Genomic DNA, 19,840 nt, shown 5'->3' with positions numbered 1-19,840 from the left:
CGTAATCCCAAGGGAAGGAGGAAATGTAGCAGAACAGAATGGCAGTTATTCTTGCTGTGAGTCCAGATTTCAGACTCTTGGGGAGTTTACTGATCCCACCATGTCTGCCACAGCGAGAGTGGAAGAATTTGCCCTCCTGGAAGAAATTTTGCTGTGCGTATGCGTTTTAGCCAGGTCTGACTATTTCCCCTGCACTTCCTCTGCTCTTGGGTAAGGCTTCCTTTGCCGCCAGAGCCTCAAAGCTATAAATTAGACAGAAATGCCGTCCCGGGGCTGTCCGAAGGCAGGCGGGTAATTGCTCTGGACAGGTTTACAATAGGGAGGTGTGAAGTGCTTGGTGGAGACCGGAAGCTGGGGGGAGGGACACGACATATTGAACTTGGGCGGCTTCAGGGTGGTAGGCTGACACAGCTAATTGAAAACTATGGCCCTGGTGGCTTTTAATGGGGGAGGAAGCCGAGGCTTTGCCACAGTTTCCTTCACAGCAAGAAGCCAGAGTGAGAGTGGCTCTTGGGGCCTCCCAGAGGGTCAGCACTGTAGCTCAGCCGGCCTTGAGAACCTTAAGCCTGGGTGTAGAGGATCTGATATTCTATTATTTGGGGTTTGTTTTTTACTGTTTAGGGCCACACCTGTGGTGTATGGAAGTTCCCAGGCTAGGGGTTGAATTGGAGCTGCATCTGTGACCTACACCACAGCCACAGCAACGCCAGTGATTGAATCCACATCCTCATGGTTACTAGTTGGGTTTGTAACCCGCTGAGCCACAGCAGGAGCTCCCTGTTATTTGTTTTTAATTTCTGACTCTTTAGTCCCCTTCTAGATGAGCTGTGTGGTTAGAGGTGGAGATCCCAGGTGGTGGCGTGAGAGGCTGACAGGTATAGACTTTGGAAAGATGTTGATAGCCCACCTTGGGCAATCCCCCTGACAGGATGGACTGGCCAGTGGACTGATCTCTCTAAACAGGGAAATAATAATTACCTGGTGGCTGTCTTGTGGTCCTCTGGGCAGCCAGGAGGTGTTTTTCTCACCCTTCCATTAACCTTGGAGTCTGAATCTGTGGTGCCAGGGCCTGGGAAGCTTCATTTTAAACAGCTCTGCGGGGGCCTTGGCTTTTGAGTCCTAAGGGCGAGGCATACTCCCTGGGACATCTCACTCCCTTAGGCCCAGCTTCACGTCCTCAAGGTCTCAGGACTCTGTTCCCTGCCTCCTGCCCTCCTCTGCAGTGGCTCCACACCAGGTACTTTCTGAGCTGGGGATGATGCAGGACTGGGTGTTTCCTTTGCCATCCGAGCCTTTTCCTCCCTTAAGGGCCATTGCTATGCCCTCATCCCTGTGTCTTTTCTGCATGACTTGTATTATCCTTCTGGTCTCAGGTGAAACCATTCCTCAGAGGGACCTCCCTGAACGCCCAGGTGAGGGTGACTGTGGCCTTGTCCCAGGATGGCCCTTGGGACGCATCTTTGGTTTCTTGCTCAGCATGTCTTCCCCTCTTTGTTGTATACTCCTTGAGGGTAGAGGTGGCCTTACTGCCCTCTGGTCCTGGTGTCCAGCACCATACCTGGCACAGAGCAGGTGCTTAATAAACCCGTGTGTGTTCATTCATTTCCAAACCAAGTGTGAGCAGCTCCAGCTTTTCTGCTGTGCGGTATTATCCTAGGCTCTGCTTCCCCATGTTTCAGAAACACCTATAGAAATACCCACAGGTTGGTTTTCCTATTCGTCTGTCTGCCCTTTCAGGCTTACTCTTATTTTCTGCACATTCGGGGTTAGCTGGATGCCTTTTGAGGGCCAGTTGTGCCCACTGGCATTGCTGCTTATTAAAAACTAAAACCAAATAGGGACCCAGCTTGCTTTCTTTCAAACACCATAGTAGCAACTTCCAGAAAGCCCTTTCGAAGGTGTGATGTCAAAGGCGTGGAGATGGTGGAGGTGATAGGATCTTCCTTGAGATATGTGGTTAATGTGTAACCTCTTAAACAAGGATTATGTGGATATTCATGTGGCCTTAGAGCTCTTGTGGGTTCATAAGCCCAGGAAGTGGATCCCATGTTGGTAGGAAGTTCACGGCTTTGTGGGTAACACAGACCCCCGAGGTTTAATTTCTCTTGGTTGAAAAACCACTGGCAGCTGCCCTTCCCTGTGACAGGTTGGAGACCCTCAGATAGGGGCTGGAGAAGTCTGCCTAGATGCCTCCTCTCTCCATCCTCAACACACATATGCTAGATTTCACTGTGATAGTGAAGCTGAGATCAAATGAGGGGGAGAGGAGAGAGTAAGGTCTAAAGGCAGAGGGAATCAGACCCTCCTTCTTAGGGGGTGACAGTCTGGTCTGACATCCTGGCAGCTGGCCTCTTTCTTGCACATGTACTATCTGTCCACCCTACTTCCTGCTTGTTCATGCACTGGCATTTTAGGCAGTTGTCCATCTAGAGGGTCCAGATGAGAAATGAGAGAGCAAGACGATTTTTTTCCTGGATTTTCTCCCGCCCTACTAGACTTGTCTAACTTGTCCACCTAAGAGGAAAATAATTTGCCAAGATTTTGGATAACATGTAACCCAGAGGCTAAGTGACCTGGGAAGTGATGGATCTGCCTTCACACATAACCTTTTGAAGTGCTACCTGCCTCTGATGGCAACATAAGCCATCAGTTAAATAAACCAGCTGTTAAGTAGGAGCAAGAACAGGAGTGTTTGCACAAACCACCTTTACATTTTCTGAGCCTTGATGAATGTCAGTTGGTTTGTGAATTATTAACTTCACTGTTGCATGAGGAAATACTGGCCTCTTAAGTGTCCTGTATATTTTTATGTAAGAAAAAAATAAAACTGACCACACCCTCAGCTGCTACCATTTTGGGCTCTTCACTGGCCCGCTTTCACTCAGCAGGCGTATTTAAAGCAGAGGTAGGAATGTGGGCCCCTCACAGAGCACACGTGCATCATAGCTCCTTACTTGGCCTCACAGTTTTGCTAGAGAAGGAACTGACGTGATTTGCCGCCTGTTGGCAGATAGAAGTCTGAAGATCCTCATCAGGCTGTCTGGAGAATCTAGAATCCTAGGGAGGGGGTTGGAGGGATACCCGTCTAGTTGGAAAGCATTGCTTGTATGACATCAGTAAAGTAGAGTTAATGGGAGTTCCCACTGTGGCACAGTGGGTTAAGTGGCTGTCTGCAGCAGCTGTCTGCTGTGGAGGTATGGGTTCGATCCCAGCCTGGCCCAGTGGGTTAGAGGATCCAGTGGTGCCTCAGCTGCAGGTGTAGGTCATAGCTGCAGCTCAGATTCAGTCTCTGGCCCAGGAAGTGGTGACATGGGTGTAGCCTTAAAAAGAAAAAAGAAGAATAGAATTAGTGGATCATAGGAAGCGGGCTTGAGACGTCTTTTTTTTTTTTTTTTTTTTTTTGTCTTTTTGTCTTTTTGTTGTTGTTGTTGTTGCTATTTCTTGGGCCGCTCCTGCGGCATATGGAGGTTCCCAGGCTAGGGGTCTAACTGGAGCTGTAGCCACTGGCCTATAGCAGAGCCACAGCAACGCGGGATCCGAGCCGCGTCTGCAACCTACACCACAGCTCACGGCAACGCCGGATCGTTAACCCACTGAGCAAGGGCAGGGACCGAACCCGCAACCTCATGGTTCCTAGTTGGATTCATTAACTACTGCGCCACGACGGGAACTCCAAGAAGTCTTTTTGATGTCACTACCCAGCAGCTATACAAGAGGGCTTTGTAGCAGGCTCTTTAATTTGTCCCTGAAGAGAGAGCCATCTTTCTCTGTGCCACCATTTCCCTGGTGTGAACACCTGAAGGCAGCCTCCCGCATGAGGCCACTGCAGCAAGGCTTCTTGGTGGACAGGGGCATCCTTTGCGGACAGGGGATTTGAAGACTTGAAGGGGTGGGGAGAGACTTGGAGGAACCTGGTTTCCATAACCCACAGCTATTTTCAGAAGTCCTAAGGGTCTCCTAACCTTGGTATCAATGAGCTAGTTATCCCTTCTGACTTTTCTCTGGGGAGGGGATTGTGTACAGGCCTTTATGGGGGGGTGGAGGGGAGGCTAAGGAAGCAAGACTTCTTAAGAGGTGAGAAAGGGGGGCCCTGGGAGAATCGGAGCTGACCAAGCAGGGCTATTGAAATGAGCACATGGCTTCCTTTGAGCTGCACATACCTCTGGGTATTGGTTGCTGGATTAATCCTGCAGTGTAAGTCACACCTTGAGATGCCTCGGCGTGGTCCTGGGGTTCAGTTACTTTACTGCAAGCTTTGTTCATTTCCATGGCAGAAAACCTGCCTGCCACGGGGAGGGAGAAAGCAGGTGCTTTGTTTCATTTCCCCATCCCTTTATTGTCCTCGGGGGCAAGTTCACTTGATACCGGTGGTTCTGAAACACATTGAATGCTTTCTTCTCAAGCTGCTGGGATTATGGCTGATAGAGACCGTGGGCCCCACCTTCAGCCTCCTCCCTGGCAGTGAAGACCAGAAATTCAAGCTGTAAATGAATCTCCGTTTGGGGGTTTTGTAGTGGCAAATTACGTGAATGAGTGAATTGAAAAAGTGCCTGGTTTCTGCCATGGTGAATACCTAGGGCTTAGGTAAATATTGACACCAGCAATGTAGCCGGCCTGCCACTTGTCTCCTGCCTCTTGGGAAGAAAAGATCTTTTGCTGAGGCACTTGTGACCTTCTAAACCTCCCTGACAAGTTTGTGCAGGTGCTTTGCTGCAGGAGCTCCTTGGGTTTGAGAGAGTGGGTGGTTCTCTCCCCGGGCTTGTTCAAGGTTAACTTGCTTCGGCTTATCGATCATGGCCTTGTCGGCTGCCGATGACTGTGGTTGCCAGCACAGTTGTGCAGAGTCATGCTTGTGTGGTCATGTGGACCCGACCTAGGCCCAGAGCACCTTTTCATTGCTTGGATGGTCCTTCCGTGTCGGGGAGTAAGGAGAAAGGAAAGCCAGCTGTGAGAGGCTTAGCTGGAGGACAGGTCGGGTCTCATGGCTGAAGGCCTTGTTGTGCAAACTCTGCCACACTCTGAACTCTGCTTTGCTTCCCTGTATCTCGATGTATGGAACCCAACTGGCTTCCAGCTGAAGAGGATTTGGGATGCCAGTTTAATTGGTGTGAAGTCTGCAGGAGCAAGTCACACCAAGAGCTGACTGGAGCAAGCCAAGCAGAGACTGTGACCAATTCAGATTTTCTTACATCATCTTTAAAAGGGAGTGATGGTAGAAGCTGGGGGTAGAGTAGGTCTGTTCAACGGATAACAAGTGCTAGGCAAAGAAGTGCTAGCCATCCACAGGGCACCTGCTTTTCTGTAGCTGGTGCTGTGGATGTCTGGGTTTGGTAGGATCATGGGCTCTGATTTCCTGCTGAGATGGGAATTGAATGGCTTTGTCTCTCCCTAGCACCCAGAGAGGATGTAGAGTAACTGGACATTCACGTGGTATTTCTGAGAGCTCCCCAGGCTATAATCAGGACTCCAAAGGGAGTCACTTATGAATGACTTTTGGTAGAGCTTTTAGGTTCCTTTGCTGGTAATTTACTTTAAAAACAGCCTCACATCCCATAGATCCTGGTGGATGTTATTTGGTTGAGGTATAGTTTAGCAGAATCTGCCACTAGGATCCAACCTTTAAGAGTTACCTTTGGGAGTAAATGACTTGAAACTCCACACTTTCAAGAGGCAGATGAGGGGACGAGTGTGACTGTGAGGAGGGCTTGCTGTTAGGTTGCTGTGGGTTTCGGCGAGTGTAGAAGGACCACATGGAAGAGGGCAGCATCTTTCAGAGAAACCTTGATGAATGATTGAAAAAAAAAAGAAGCAACCAAAGTAGCTCTGTCGTTTTCACAACCCGTTTTCTATTTGATGTCATGAAAGTTTACTACATGCAGGGTGCAGGTCACAGGCATCATCTGATCCTTTGTGTTTGTAGTTGCATTGAAGAGGAAGGTCCCATATTGCAACAGCAGAAAGCATTCTGAGTTAAAAAGCTGTGCTGAAAAACTGCTTAGCTGTCACACCTTGACTTAGTATCTATTCAGATGTTTCAACAACCAGAGCCGGAGAAGTCGCCACAGCCTCAGGACAAGGATGTAGATGGGCTTTTAATTTTACAGTGTTTCATGACGTCTGAGCATCGTAGAAAAACTTTGCCTTTTGGCTTCAGCTGAGCATTTCATGACACACATAAACTTTAAAAAGCCCAATGGAAAAATTGACAGCACGACATCCCAAGTCGATAAGCTAGCTAATAAAGTCAGCGCCTTCACTGTTAGCCAGGAGATTGACCTTTGCAAACTGCTTTTTCTTTAAAATGCTTAGCTTGAGACACTTGTGTGAGTCCCTGTAATACAGCGGATGTGTTCTTGAAAAGCTGTGGGCACATGGAGTTTTTGAATTTGGCTGACTTCATACTAGGGATCTGTTCTCTGTGTTTGATCTGCATTTTTAAGTTTAGAGGTAGCTGGGAAAGGAAAGGAGGATAAACCTAGAAGACAATATTTGACTATTTGAAATCTGAAATAGGATATAGAAAACCGAAAAGAGAATGTTTGGTAATATTTGGAAGAACTTCACACTTAATCTGCTTGTCCTGCAGAATATCATGGTAAATGCAAATAAACCTGTATTTTTATTTTTATTTTTTGATTTTGGGGTTACACTTTGAAGTTCCTAGGCTAGGGGTTGGTTGAATCAGAGCTGCAGCTGCTGGCCTATGCCACAGCCACAGCAATGTAGGATCCAAGTCGAGTCTGTGACCTGCACTACAGCTCACAGTAACACTGGACCTTAACCCACTGAGCAAGGCCAGGGAGCAAACCTGCATTCTCATGGATACTAGTTGGGTTCATTCTCACTGAGCCACAATGGGAACTCCCATAAACCTGTATTTTTATGTTAACTTTGTAGATGATGGATGCTTGGGCCTTGCACAGGCACAAAGAGATGCCTGGAACATTAGTGACAACCAGGTATGATATATAATACCAGTTGGAAAAATAAAAGATGCACGTAAACTTCAGTGAAAGCTCATAGAGGATTCCAGAGCACAGCCCTAGGAACACTTGGCTTTCCAGAAAGGGTTTTCCTATGAGCAGCTGTATTCTGGGTAGAATACGATAAGTAACTGTGGCTATGTACGTCATTTATCCCTTAAAATTTTGTGCGTGTGGGCAGAAGAGGAAAGAGATACTGATAACCCTAAGGTAAGCTGTTGCTCGTACAGATAAATTTGCTTTAAAACACACACCCACATGCACACACCCACAAAGCCTTTCATTTTCTTTTTTCTTTCCCTTTAAGGGGAATAGGCAACTTACCATATATTGCTCTTTTGTAATCCCAAATTATATTTGCCTAAAATCACCCTTTAAAATACTTTTTAAAAACAGCATTGGTGAACTCTAACCATCACATGTCTACAGTTTAATTTTCACCTTTTGGCATACATTTCTGTAATGTGAGGTTTGTGTACTATTATTTTTTGTTAACTGGGTTCTGTTAGGGAGTGCATTTTTAGAACGGGGGCTCCAAAAGCCGCAGACTGAATGCCTTGATCCTTTCCTGGTTCTAGGAAACATCTAGATGCGAGTGTTTAGAATGATGTGTGATGACTCAGATTGAGGGAAGGGATTTTTTTGTTTGTTTTTAATATTTCACTGTGTGTCTCTTGTACTCAGGGGAAGTAATCCGTTATTGGAGGTTTCGTTTCCGAAGAATCTCGAGCCACTGGTATAGAATTTCTTGATCCCTTTATCCCAGTGAAATCCTTGGTGGTACCTTCTGCCAATAACACAGCCTTGGAATTTGGCCACCTTTTTATGGGGCTGTGTTAAAATAGTTGTTTTCCTCTCTGATAGTGACATTCCTCCTAGGGTCCCTATGTGTGGGTACAAAGTGTGGGAAATCACTCAGGGCTCAGTGGAGAAGCGTGTCAGTGTGTTGGAAAAGGAAATTGATCACAGTATCACTTACGGGTGGTGATGATGCCACATGTACACCATTAAATTCTGCTGGGTGACACATTCAAAGAACTCTTCCTGAGATGATACTAGTTTGGATCTTGCATAGGTCAACGCAAAGTTAATGAATTTTAGTGCCACATCATGCCTTTAATAAACACCCGTATTTTGCAGTGGGTGGTTCCACAGAAAGCTAATCTCCTGAAAGAGGATATTGGTAGAGGAAAAGGGTACAGGTGAAGGTGTTTGGACAGGAAAACAGTCATCTGTCACCAGAGGGGCACTTGTGGATTTTACAAAGCTTTTGGCAAACCTCGCATTCCAAATTTATCCACTGTGTTTCTCACTTCCTGTCCCTTTTGCCCAACTGGTTTTAACTATTCCAGAAGCAAGAGCCTCTGTTTCTCTCTGTTTCCTTCCTCAGTAGACTATGGTTTTCATTTAGGAAAATCCTCCTCCATTTTTTTAAACTGAAGGAACTCCAGCCTCTGTGTCGCCAGAGGTGAGCATGCATTTCGGGGGGCACTTCTGTCCCCTTAAGTTTCTGATTGGTGAGTTCTCTGCTCTCACTGGAGCTCCTGGTGCCTTAGGGCGTCACAGCAGAGGAGAGCTTTGTGGGGGTGGGTGCCCCTGGCTCCGAGGCACCTCCACCCTCTGGTCCTGCAGGGCAGCTGGGCCTTGAGGAGGGAAAGATTAAGCTGTGCGCTGAGTGGTGCTTGGCAAGGGGTGATGGGTTTGGAAAGTCCTATAGAGCTTAACAACTGTCTGAACGGGCAAATTTGTGATCCCTCTTCGGAGGTGATAAAGGAAAGAGCCGGTGACCAGACTCCTAACCCCTCGCCTCCCCCTCCCCATTTCCAAGTCTCTGCAAAGTGCCTTCTCTAATAGTAAAACCAAATGGTGGCCAGAGTTGCCTCTTTCCTGCTGGGGTGGCTATGGGTAGTGGCCTCCTTGTGGCAGGTTTGGGGGGGGTGCTCAGCCTATGGCTAGTAGCTACTCTCTGCTCAAATTCTCTTTGTGAGGTCCTCACCCAACTGCGTAGCAGCCATGGTGGCTGGAGTGCCTCTTCTTAATGAAATTAATTAATTTTCAAGGGTCAGTGATGCACATACCGTATTTGATGAGTGACTGTTCGGGGAAATTGGTGGGCTTCTCCTCTCCCCCATACATCCCCCACAATCAAATATGAGGCTGCTTAAATAAGAAAACCATAGCATATCCAATTACTTTGTCTCTCTTTAGCCAGACTAAGACTTGGACAGGAAAAACAGATCCTAGGATCTCGTGTTTTAAGGGCTGTTGTAGAAAGCAGATACTGATTGCTCTCAGGGGTGGTGAGCCTCTCGACTGTTTGGATCAAAACGTGAAGTAGATGAACAAGGCGATAGTATCTCTCTGTGGAAATCAGCTTTAATGACCCCGTTGATTAACGTTCAGGAGGGACCTGGCACTGGGGTTTGTGAAGGTTTGTATAACCCTTGACTTCGTCACCTACTGGGTTGTAGATCTGACAACATGGGCTACTTGTCTCGACTTTACCCTAAAACTACTTGTGTTTTTGACCCTCTCCTTTCTAGGAGGGCCTGACTTGGCTTTTCTTTCTTTCTTTTTTAAAGTTTCATGCCCTCTATGCTTTACTTTTCTGGGCTTATTTCTGACTTCCTCAAAAATCATGCTGTTCCTGGAGTTCCTGTTGTGGCTCAGTGGAAATGAATCAGACTAGTATCCATGAGGATGCAGATTGGATACCTGGCCTTGCTCCGTGGGTTGGCCATCTGGCGTTGTGAGCTGTGATGTAGGTTGCGAACAAGGCTTGGTTCCTATGTTGCTGTGGCTGTGGCTGTGGCTGTGCCATAGGCTGGCAGCTGTAACTCCAGTTTGACTCCATTGTGCCTCTGGGTGTGGCCCTAAAAAAAAATTGCTGTTCTTCATATTGTTCTAGGCTTAGCTAAGGTCTTGCTTTTTTTTTTAAATTTTTCTCTTTTACCCTGGCACCCAGGGCATGGGGAAGTTCTCAGGCTAGGGGTCAAATAGGAGCTGCAGCTGCAAGCTTACCCCACAGCCATGGCAACACTGGATCTGAGCCGCATTTGTGACCTCTGCCACAGCTTGGTGCAATGCTGGATCCTTAACCTGTTGAGTAAGGCCAGGGACTGAACCCGGATCCTCACAGAGACAATGTTGGGTTCTCAATCTGCTGAGTCACAAGGGGAACTCCAGGTCTTGCATTTTTGATAAACCTTTCTTATCACAGCTGACTTTCTCTGCCCCGAATGTCATCCAGACTCTGTGGTATCCATACCAGGAGAACAATCTCAGATGCCTGCAGAGTCATGGAGATACTGCAAAAGAGTAAAGGACAGGGTGGGGTGGAGTGAAAACAGTTGGAGCGGTGAGGTCTCTGGTCAGCTGGGGTACTTGCTAAATAAATGTAGCTGATCATGCACTCAGGATGCTTGCTGGCCCAGTGATGACAGGCATACCTCCTTTTGTTCTTTACTGCATTTTTTACAAATTGAAGGTTTGAGGCAAGCCTCCATCAAACAAGTCTGTTGGCACCATTTTTTCCAGCAGCATTATTTTATGAATAAAGTATATACTTTTTTTTTTTTTTTTTAGACATAATGCTATTGCACACTGAGTGGATTTCAGTACAGTGTAAAGACATAATTTTGTATGCTCTGGGAAACCAGAAAATTCCTGTGCCTCGCTTCATTGCCGTATTGGCTTAATTGCAGTGGTCTGGAACCAAACCCGCAGCATCTCAGAGACATGCCTGTAATTTCAAGAGAAGCTGGAAGTTTTTATTTTTTGCCGAAAACTGTAGGCTTCTCCAAACACTCTTCAGTCAGAAACAAATTTCCGTGCAGCCCAGCTTTGGCCCGAGAGCCTTCAGTTTACAATTCCTGAACCAAAAAAACAAAAGAACAAAACAGAGTTCCCATATGGTGCACCAGAAACCAATCTGACTAGGAACCAGGAGGTTGCGGCTTTGATCCCTGGCCTTACTCAGTGGGTTAAGGATCTGGTGTTGCCATGAGCTGTAGTATAGGTTGCGTAAGCTACTCGGATCTGGCATTGCTGTGGCTGTAGGCCAGCAACTATAGCTCCAGTTCAACCTCTAGCCTGGGAACCTCCATATGCCAAGGGTGTGGCCCTGAAAAGGCAAAAAAACAAAACAAAAACAAAAAAACACTTCCTGGCCCACCCTTCCCAAGATGCTTGCCCTGTTAGAGCCTTTGGCTGGAATTATTTGGTCCAGGGTCTTTATCTGACCTGTAGGTTGTAAACTCCTTAAGGTCAAGGACTAGGTCTTATCCCAGTTTGTATCTGAACCACAGCGCAGTATACATTGTAGACAAACACCCAATAAATATTTGTCAAATTTGACATCTGCTGGGTGCAGCAGGACAAGGACTTAACCCTGCATTCAAACTAACCCCCGGCCTGGGAACTGTGTAAGCCACTTAGGCAAGGAAGGACACTTAAGACTGATGGGGTTGCAGAGATGCACGTGGCTACCTTCCCTCGGATAATATCTTAGGCATCAGGATTCACAGACCCACGCTGATTGCTAAAGTTGATTTTAAGGAGTGACTGACTCTGGGGTTTTTGTAATGGCTAGTGTGTTTTATCTCTTCTTTTGAGTTGCTTGTCAGCCTCATTTGTGTAGAGAATCATCTGTGTAACATTTTTGAAAATTGCGGTAACTATGACTCGTTACTAACTTTCTTCAAGATAAATGACCAGAAGCTCACAGGGTGAGCCATCTGTATGAAGCAGATCCCAAGTGCTTTTGTATCTGATGATATGTTGAATGTGTTTCTTTTTCCAGGGCTCACTTTAGGGAATGTGTAGTTGATCAGTGTACTGAAAAAAGACAGCAAGTTCAGAGCCACCTGAATGGGAATTCCTGGGTGAGGATGATTCCAGTTTAAGCTGCAATTTTATCAGTCTTTTTTGTTTGTTTTTTAGGGCCGAATCTGAGGTATATGGAAGTTCCCAGGCTAAGGGTCAAATCAGAGCTACACCTTTCGGCCTATGCCATGTAGCAACACTAGATCTGAGCTGCTTCTCTGACCTACACCACAGCTCACAGCAACACCAGATCCTTAACTCACTGAGTGAGGCCACAAATTGAACCTGCCTCCTCATGGATACTGGTCGAATACGTTTCCGCTGCTCCACAGCGGGAATTCCCTATCATTCTTTATATAAGCCTTTAATGTATTATCAGGGTGTTCAGTTGTGGCTTTTGCATCACAGTAGAAAAAAAAAAGATAAGGACATCTGATATCCTAGATTTAAAAAGAAACCTATTCTTATAAAACCTTAGAATGTGGGCCTCGGGAACACAGTGTGGTGATTTCTTTGGATCTTGATGTGTACAACATGCAGTTCCTCAGAAGGTAAAAATGCAGCAGAGAAAACCTTAAAAGGTTAAGGCATTAAATAACTTTCAAAAAGTCACATGCTCATCCTCATTCGCACCTCTTGAGATTTAGAAGGACTGATTGATCATTTTTTCTCAGATAGTCCTAAGCAGGTGACTCCTTTAATGGACTGTCTGCAGGGCAGGTTATGAGGGTAAAAGAGACATACGGCCAGAGCCCACATTTTCCCTAGAGAAAGAAGAGGTTCCCAGGCTAGTCCTAGGTGCTCCAACTGTGTTCAGCAGTTGGATCATTGGATTGCTTCACACTTTTCTTCCCAGCTGTATTCTTCACTTTAGCAAGCATCCGAAAGCTGAAAATATGCAAAGTCCTGTGACGTTCAGGAGGCCAGAGGGGGCTGAGTAATGGGAAATAGGCTGGCCTAGAAACCAAACTGAATGGGAAAACTTCATTCCCTAGGGAATGCTTGTCACAGATCCCTCCACTTTGAATTATTATTCGTATTAAAGTTGAAAAATACAGCCTCGCGTTGCCCTTTCCCTTCCCAGGGAGAGGTTTGGCCTGTAGAGGCTGTGGTCTGTGAGCAGGGCCTGTTTTTCAGGATAAAGTGCTAATTATGTTGTCTGATGATGTTAGGGTTATTTCCTCACCACAGCTTACTCAAAAGTAAACGGAACTTTTTATCCCTTAACTTCCAAGGAGTCAATGAATTATTGTTTGCCAGCTTTGAATAGCGTTTGCCAAGTTTGTAATATGTGGTTCTGGTTGTAATCCAGGAAGATGCTGGTCAGATTATGTAAATACTGATTAAGCCTATAGAATTACATTCAGAGGGCTTTTTTTTTTTTTTTTTTTTTTTTTTCTAAAAAGAAGAGTGTCTTCCTAGTGGATTGAGCTTTCAAAGGGCCTTTGCTCTACTGGGATTGGCTGAGAACTTTGTATGCCTCAAGGATGGGGGCTGAGATCTGTGCCCATTTCCCCATCACATTTTTTTTTTTTTTTGGTCTTTTTGTCTTTTTAGGGCCACACCTGCAGCATATGGAGGTCCCTAGGCGAGGGGCTGAATTGGAGCTGTAGTAGCTGGCCTACGCCACAGCAATGCCAGATCCGAGTAGCTTATGCGACCTACACCATAGCTCACAGCAGTGCGGATCCTTAACCCACTGAGTGAGGCCAGGGATTGATCTTGCATCCTCATGGATACTAGTCAGATTTGTTTTTCCACTGAGCCATGATGGGAACTCCTCGAATTTGTTTGTAAAATCCAAGTTTTTTTCTCAGGTGCTGTTTCACTCTAAATATTTGTTGCTTATTTCATGCTCTAGATTTGTTTGTCGATTACTCCATGATTTAGATGAATAGAAATTTCAGGGATGGTAGAATCGGCTTTTTCCTGTATTACGCAGTCAACACTGCTGGCCACAGGTGGTTGGACAATTGTAAAATGACTAGTGCCACTGAGACACTGAAATCTTAATTTTATGTAATCTTCATTTATTTTGCTTTTGTTTTTAAGGGCCACAGCTGTAGCATATGGAAGTTCCTGGGCTAGGGATTAAATCGGAGTTGTAGCTGCAAGTCTTCACCACAGCCATAGCAACTTAGGATTCGAGCCACATTTGTGGCCTGTACCACAGCTCACAGCAGGGCTGGATCCTTAACCCACTGAGCAAGGCCAGGGATTGAACATGCATCCTCATGGGTACGAGTCAGGTTCACAACCCACTGAGCCACAATGAGAACTCCTGTAATCTTAATTTAAGTATAAATGTCAATAGTGGAGTTCCTGTTGTGGCTCAGTGGTTTAAGAACCTGACTTGTATCGATGAGGTTGCAGGTTCGATGCCTGGCCTCTCTCAGTGGGTTAAGGGTCCAGTGTTGCTGCAGGCTGCAGTGTAGGTCGAAGATGAGGCTCAGGTCTGGGGTTGCTACGGTTGTGGCATAGGCTTGCAGCTGCAGCTCCTATTTGATCCCTAGCCCAGGAACTTCCATATGCCACTGGTGTGGTGTAGAAAGAAAAAAAAAATCAATAGTCACATGGCTAGTGGCTGCCTAATTGGAGGGCACAGGTTTTACAGAATGGTGGGGATTTCTTGGCTGTTAAAGACTTAGCTCTTCTCAGTCTGTGGGGTCTGGGTAGGGGGTCTTGCTGGGGAAAAAAAGGCGCTGCAAGCAGATTATTGTCATGTGCTGTTGAACCGTTTGCTTTTTATTCTCAGATAAAACTTGGTCAAAATTTGAGCTGGTCTCTGTGGAGGTGCCTCTTGTGTGTTTGGCAAATGGTGGGCCGGACAGTCATCTTTCAGCAGATTAGCAGAAAGAATATCCATGGCCTGGCTCCATTGTTCTAAGATCTGTGCACCCTTTGTGCGAGAACAAGGGAAATGTGTGTTATGACAATGGCTGACAAACTGTTTAATGAAAGCTGCAATTGGCAGTAACTAAATTCCCTGAGGTTTCTTTCCCCTCCACTTTGCTACTGAAAGGTGCAGAAATGCTTCTGACAGCATCTGTCCTGCTGACAGATGAATTGTTTTGACAGGAGAATCTGAAACCTTCAACCAAGACACATTTAGATGTTGGGCCTGGTAAGGGGTGATCGTTTTGGTAGAAATAAGTGAGATGCTTTAGCCTGGCCTGCATGTCAGCTGCTGCCTGAAAGAAAGGCCTGCGTAAAGATTTTTCACCGAGTAACTCTTGGGTTGTTCTTGAGACCACAGATGAGAACTCACATCCCTCTGTACTGTTCTGGGGCTGAGTAAATGGATTTCTTTAATCGCTGAGAAATGAAGGTTGTCAGAAAGCATAGCAGTCAAAGGTGGGTTTGTTTTTTTGATTTTTTGGGGTTTTTTTTTTTTGCCTCACCTGCAGCGTGTGGCAATTCCCAGGCCATTGGTTGAACCGAGGCCACAGTAGTGACAGTGCCAAATCCTTAACCACTAGGTCACCAGGGAACTCCTCAAAGGTTTTTTTTTTTTCTTTCTTTTCTTTTAAGTAGATAAATAAACTAGTGTTCATAAGATCATGATTCACAATAGCCAAAAGATGGAAACAACCCAAATGACCATCAGTCACAAAATAGGTGATACACACACACACATCCATACAGTAGAATAGTGGGGTATTATTCAGCCACAAAAAGAAACAAGTTCTGGCACATGCTGTGACGTGAGTGGACTTTGGACTTCCCTGGTGGTTTAGCAGGTTAAGGATCCAGTGCTGTCACTGCCGTGGTGCAGATTTGATCCCTGGCATGGAAAGTTCCACATGCTGCCGATGGGCTCAAGAACCGCCCCCCCCCCCCGGGCCCCAAAACATGCAAGAACCTTGAGGACACTGTGCTGAGCAAAATAAGCCAGACAGAAAAGGCCATATACTGTGTGGCTCCACTTATATGAAATACATAACAAGTCAGATTCCTACTGATATCAGGTAGAATGGAGGTTGGCCAGGCCTGGGGGGAGGGGAGAATGGGAAGTTAGTGTTGAGTAGGTGTTGAGTTTCAGTTGGAAAAGATGCAGACCTTCTAGGGAGGGATGGATGGTGGTCATGGTTGCACAACAGTAAGAGTATACTTATTACCCTTGAACTGTACACTTAAAAATGGTTAAGATGGGGAGTTCTATGGTGGCGTACCGGGTTAAGTTTCCAGCATTGTCACTGCTATGGCTCGGGTCACTGATGTGGTAAGGGTTCGATTCCTGGCCTGAGGACTTCTTTATGCTGTGAGTGTAGCCAAAAAGAAAAAACAAAAAACATAACAAACCAAAAAAAAAAAAAAAGAGAGAGAGATTGAGACCACATTTTATGTTATGTATATTTTAGCACAACAAAAAATAATTATGCTGAGAATGGGTCCCCAGAAATGAGCAAACAAAAAAATGTCTGAGGATTTTACTTCAGATTATATTTATGTGTCCGGGAGAGTAAATATTTCCCCCATTTCCTGATAAAGCAGTTGGTGATGAGCAGCTTGTACCAGGATTTATTTCTCAGATGTAAAAGCTGGGGGAGCTTTGTGTCCAAGAGCTGTTCCACGGGAACTGAGCTTCTCTCTGTGTTGCTGAAAGGTGCCAAGAGGAGAGTTAGTCTTCAGAGCCAGCCTGCTGACCCTTGTTTGTTGATACATGGCTTTTCTAGTTCATTGAAAGTTGAAAAAGTTGCTGCATCCAGGCGGACCCAGCGAGAACTTAAATTTCCACTTCCAAATATCTCCAGCTTTGTTGTTCCTCTCTGGAATCTCAGTATTAAGTCCTGATACTGTCTGCCTTCTTGATCAAACTAGCTTTTGGAAGCTCATTTTCTCAGGTTGCCTTATCTGAAAAACAGAATTTGTACAGTGTTTTTGAAATTTAAATAAATTTTGTGTGCTTTTAAGGGAAAGAAGGACCCAAGGGGTGTTGTGATTGAAAATAGTTTTAGTCTAATACTGAGTTGCTGAAGGATATGGAGCCTCCTGGGATGGGATTTGAGGAAAGTGATTTAATTACAGATTGTTCAAAACTGAGCCACCAGGAATTGCCTGAGACCCGGGTCCTGTGAGTCCCAGCTCCAGCCCTGCCCATGCATCAAAGCCAGAAACAAGTCATTCATGTTGAACCTAGATCAGAGGTTGAAAAATGGTGGTCCTCAGGTTAAATGTGGTCTGAAGATATTTATATACAATGTGTATATTTTATATTATATATTCAAATGTATATATTAAGAGTTGAGGGTGGCTCAATGGGTTAAGAACCTAACTAGTATCCATGAAGATGCAGGTTGGATCCCTGGCCTCGCTCCTTGGGTTAAGGATCCTTTGTTGCCACAAGCTGGCCTGTAGGTCAAAGCTGTGGCTCGGATCTGGCATTGTTGTGACTGTGGTGTAGGCTGGCGGCTGCAGCTCCGATTTGCCCCCTAGCCTGGGAATTTTCATATGCCAAGGGTGTGGCCCTAAAAAGACCAAAAAAAAAAAAAAAAAAAAAAAAAAGAATTGAAAAGATTTCACATAAACATTCATAGATTGAGCTTCTCTTGAAAATGAAGGAGATTGGTCTGTGCCACTCTTGTTTCTGGAAACAGGAGCAAATGCCCCGTTTGAGTAGGCTCGGGTGGGAGCGGGGCACACCCTGCTGTGTGTGTGACTTCATTCCACACCTGGCAGATGACCACCTGCATTCCTTGCTTATTACCTTTACAGGCTTTTGCCTTGGTAGTTTCTGAATCTCTCATGCCTCTTCCTGCTCAACAACTCCTGTTATCTATGATGATATAAATGTCACCATCATTATAATCTCACAGTATCTGGAGACCCAGAAACAAGATTTCCACCCTTTTTGGTCTTGATATTATACTCACAAAAGCAGAAAATTTCAGTCCCTCCAGTCCTTTTTGTGATGTGAGAGAATGCGCTCCATCTGTGGATTTTCTTTTCCAAGTCCAACCTGTTGATTTCTGTGTATCCCATTGTAACTACTCCCATGGAACAGACAAGCTCACACTTGACTTCAATAGATGGTTTAAAAATTACCACCTTCAATTTTTATGGTAACATAATCCCTGGACAAATTGCTTTTAATTCAAGCTGTGCCCTGAATGCAGATGTACCATTAATTTCAAGGGTAGTTTGACTTTTATTTAGATGAATGTCTGGGGTTGACAGTGAATGGCTCTCAGCTCCGGGTTAGTATTGATTGGAAGGAATGTCTCTGGAGGAAGCTTAAAAGAAAGTTGCCACTTAATGTGACATGGGCCCCTTAAGAGACAGACTTTAAGCTCATGGTTTGCAGTACTTGTTAATTGGCAGTGATGGCAGTGGGATTAATAGCTGAGATGAAACCTGTTAACCAGCCCCTTTAGTATACACAGGACTAGGTGTGTTTCAGTGGCAGGGAGCAAGGCACGGTGCACAGTGAGAAGTGAGGCCCCTTGTGGACCACGTGACTGGATTCTGTTCTTGCAAGGTTTAAGCTGGTCTGGTTAAGGGTGTGATTGGGGAAGCTCAGCTGATCAAACACTGTGCCGCTTACTCCTCATCTGCCTGTGAGGGAGGGGTCGAGGATGAAGGGGAGAAAGATGTACTGTAGAATTGTGAAACAGGCTGTCATCCTGAGAAGGATGCTGTCAGGTCAGGCTTCCGCTGCTGCCTTTGGTTAACGCCAACTTGATTTCCTGTGATACTGCTCCTCTCTCCTGATGATGACCACTTGATAAATTTATCCATTGATGCTAGGAAAGCCATGTTCATTTATCCCTTATGTTTCAGGTCTTCACAGTGCTCACCTTCTGAATAGTCCTTTCAACTTTGATTGTACATCAGAGCGATTTTTAATCTTAAGTTCTTGTTTAGACCGGGGTTTCTCAACCTCTGAGTATTACTGTTGGCACTTCGCAAGCTGGATAACCATCAGCTGTTCAAGGCTATCCTGTTAAGGAAGTTTAGCAGCATCCTTGTCTTCCACTCATCAGATGCCAGTAGCAACCCTCACCCCTCGTTTTCCCTGTAGTCCTGTCAACTGGAAATGTCTCCAGACTTTGCCAAATATCATCTGTGATTGAGGACCACTGGTTTTTAGACAATGAAGGGTCAGTTCCCCTCTTTCCCATGAAGCGTCTTTCCCTTTCCTACTTCTTTTTGTTTGATGCCTTAGTAAAACATTAATTTTAAAAATGCCATTTAAAATAGTCTTGGACTTGATACGGTACAAAGCATTTGGGCCAGCACACTCTGACATAGAGTAGGAGGACTGTCTACCCTTGGAATTTCTTACAAAGTTGCAAAATAGCAAAATGGGCTTGATGGAAATCCATTTAGATTTAGCCAGCCTCAAGTGACTGAGATTTTCAGTGACTTTTTATAGCTTCCAGTGGGGACAAGGTATCTCAATAAATTTCAGTATCAGGAAGGGTATTTAAATCGTACATGAAGAATTCCCATTGTGGCTCAGTGGGTTAAGAACCTGACATAGTCTCCGTGAGGGTGCAGGTTTGATCCCTGGACTCAGTGGGTTGAGAATCTGGCATTGCCACTAGCTGGGGAACAGATCACAGATGCAGCTCGGATCCAGTGTTGCGGTGGCTGTGGTATAGGCCTGAAGCTACAGCTCTGATTCCGTCCCTAGCCTGGGAACTTCCATATGCTGCAGGTACAGCCCTGAAAAGAAAAAAATAAGATAGCACATGAGATAGGGGCAGTTATGAGAGAGAGGGATTATTTCGGGGAGTGGGAGATGGGGGGTGGGTAGATGATTCCTGAATTTGGAATATAATCCCAAATGTTGATTAATTTGTTTTTTTTGTTTTGTTTTTTGCCCTTCTTTTACCAGAAACCTAAGTTATAACAAACTTTCTGAGATTGATCCTGCTGGTTTTGAGGACTTGCCGAATCTCCAAGAAGTGTGAGTGCTTTTCTCCAAATTTCGGGGGCGGAGGGCGAGATGGAGAGCTCCTGGGGAAGACCCTCTCATATGTTAGCATTATTGCTCTCTCCCCACATCATTGGTCCAAACTTGTTAGTAG

At 45.5% G+C, this 19,840-nt stretch overlaps 1 protein-coding gene across 1 annotated transcript in view; it reads left to right on the top strand.

The window, feature by feature from the left end:
- The window catches only part of LRIG1 (leucine rich repeats and immunoglobulin like domains 1), a 118,395-nt gene that overhangs the window by 22,812 nt on the left and 75,743 nt on the right, over positions 1-19,840 (top strand). Inside the window, 1 exon segment of the mRNA XM_005669717.3 lies at positions 19,648-19,719. Within this exon segment, the coding sequence (XP_005669774.2) occupies positions 19,648-19,719 (72 nt within the window).

Source organism: Sus scrofa, chromosome 13 (assembly GCF_000003025.6).
Source record: "Sus scrofa isolate TJ Tabasco breed Duroc chromosome 13, Sscrofa11.1, whole genome shotgun sequence".
Taxonomy (NCBI): Eukaryota; Metazoa; Chordata; class Mammalia; order Artiodactyla; family Suidae; genus Sus; species Sus scrofa.
This window is presented reverse-complemented; position numbering and strand designations above follow the sequence as displayed.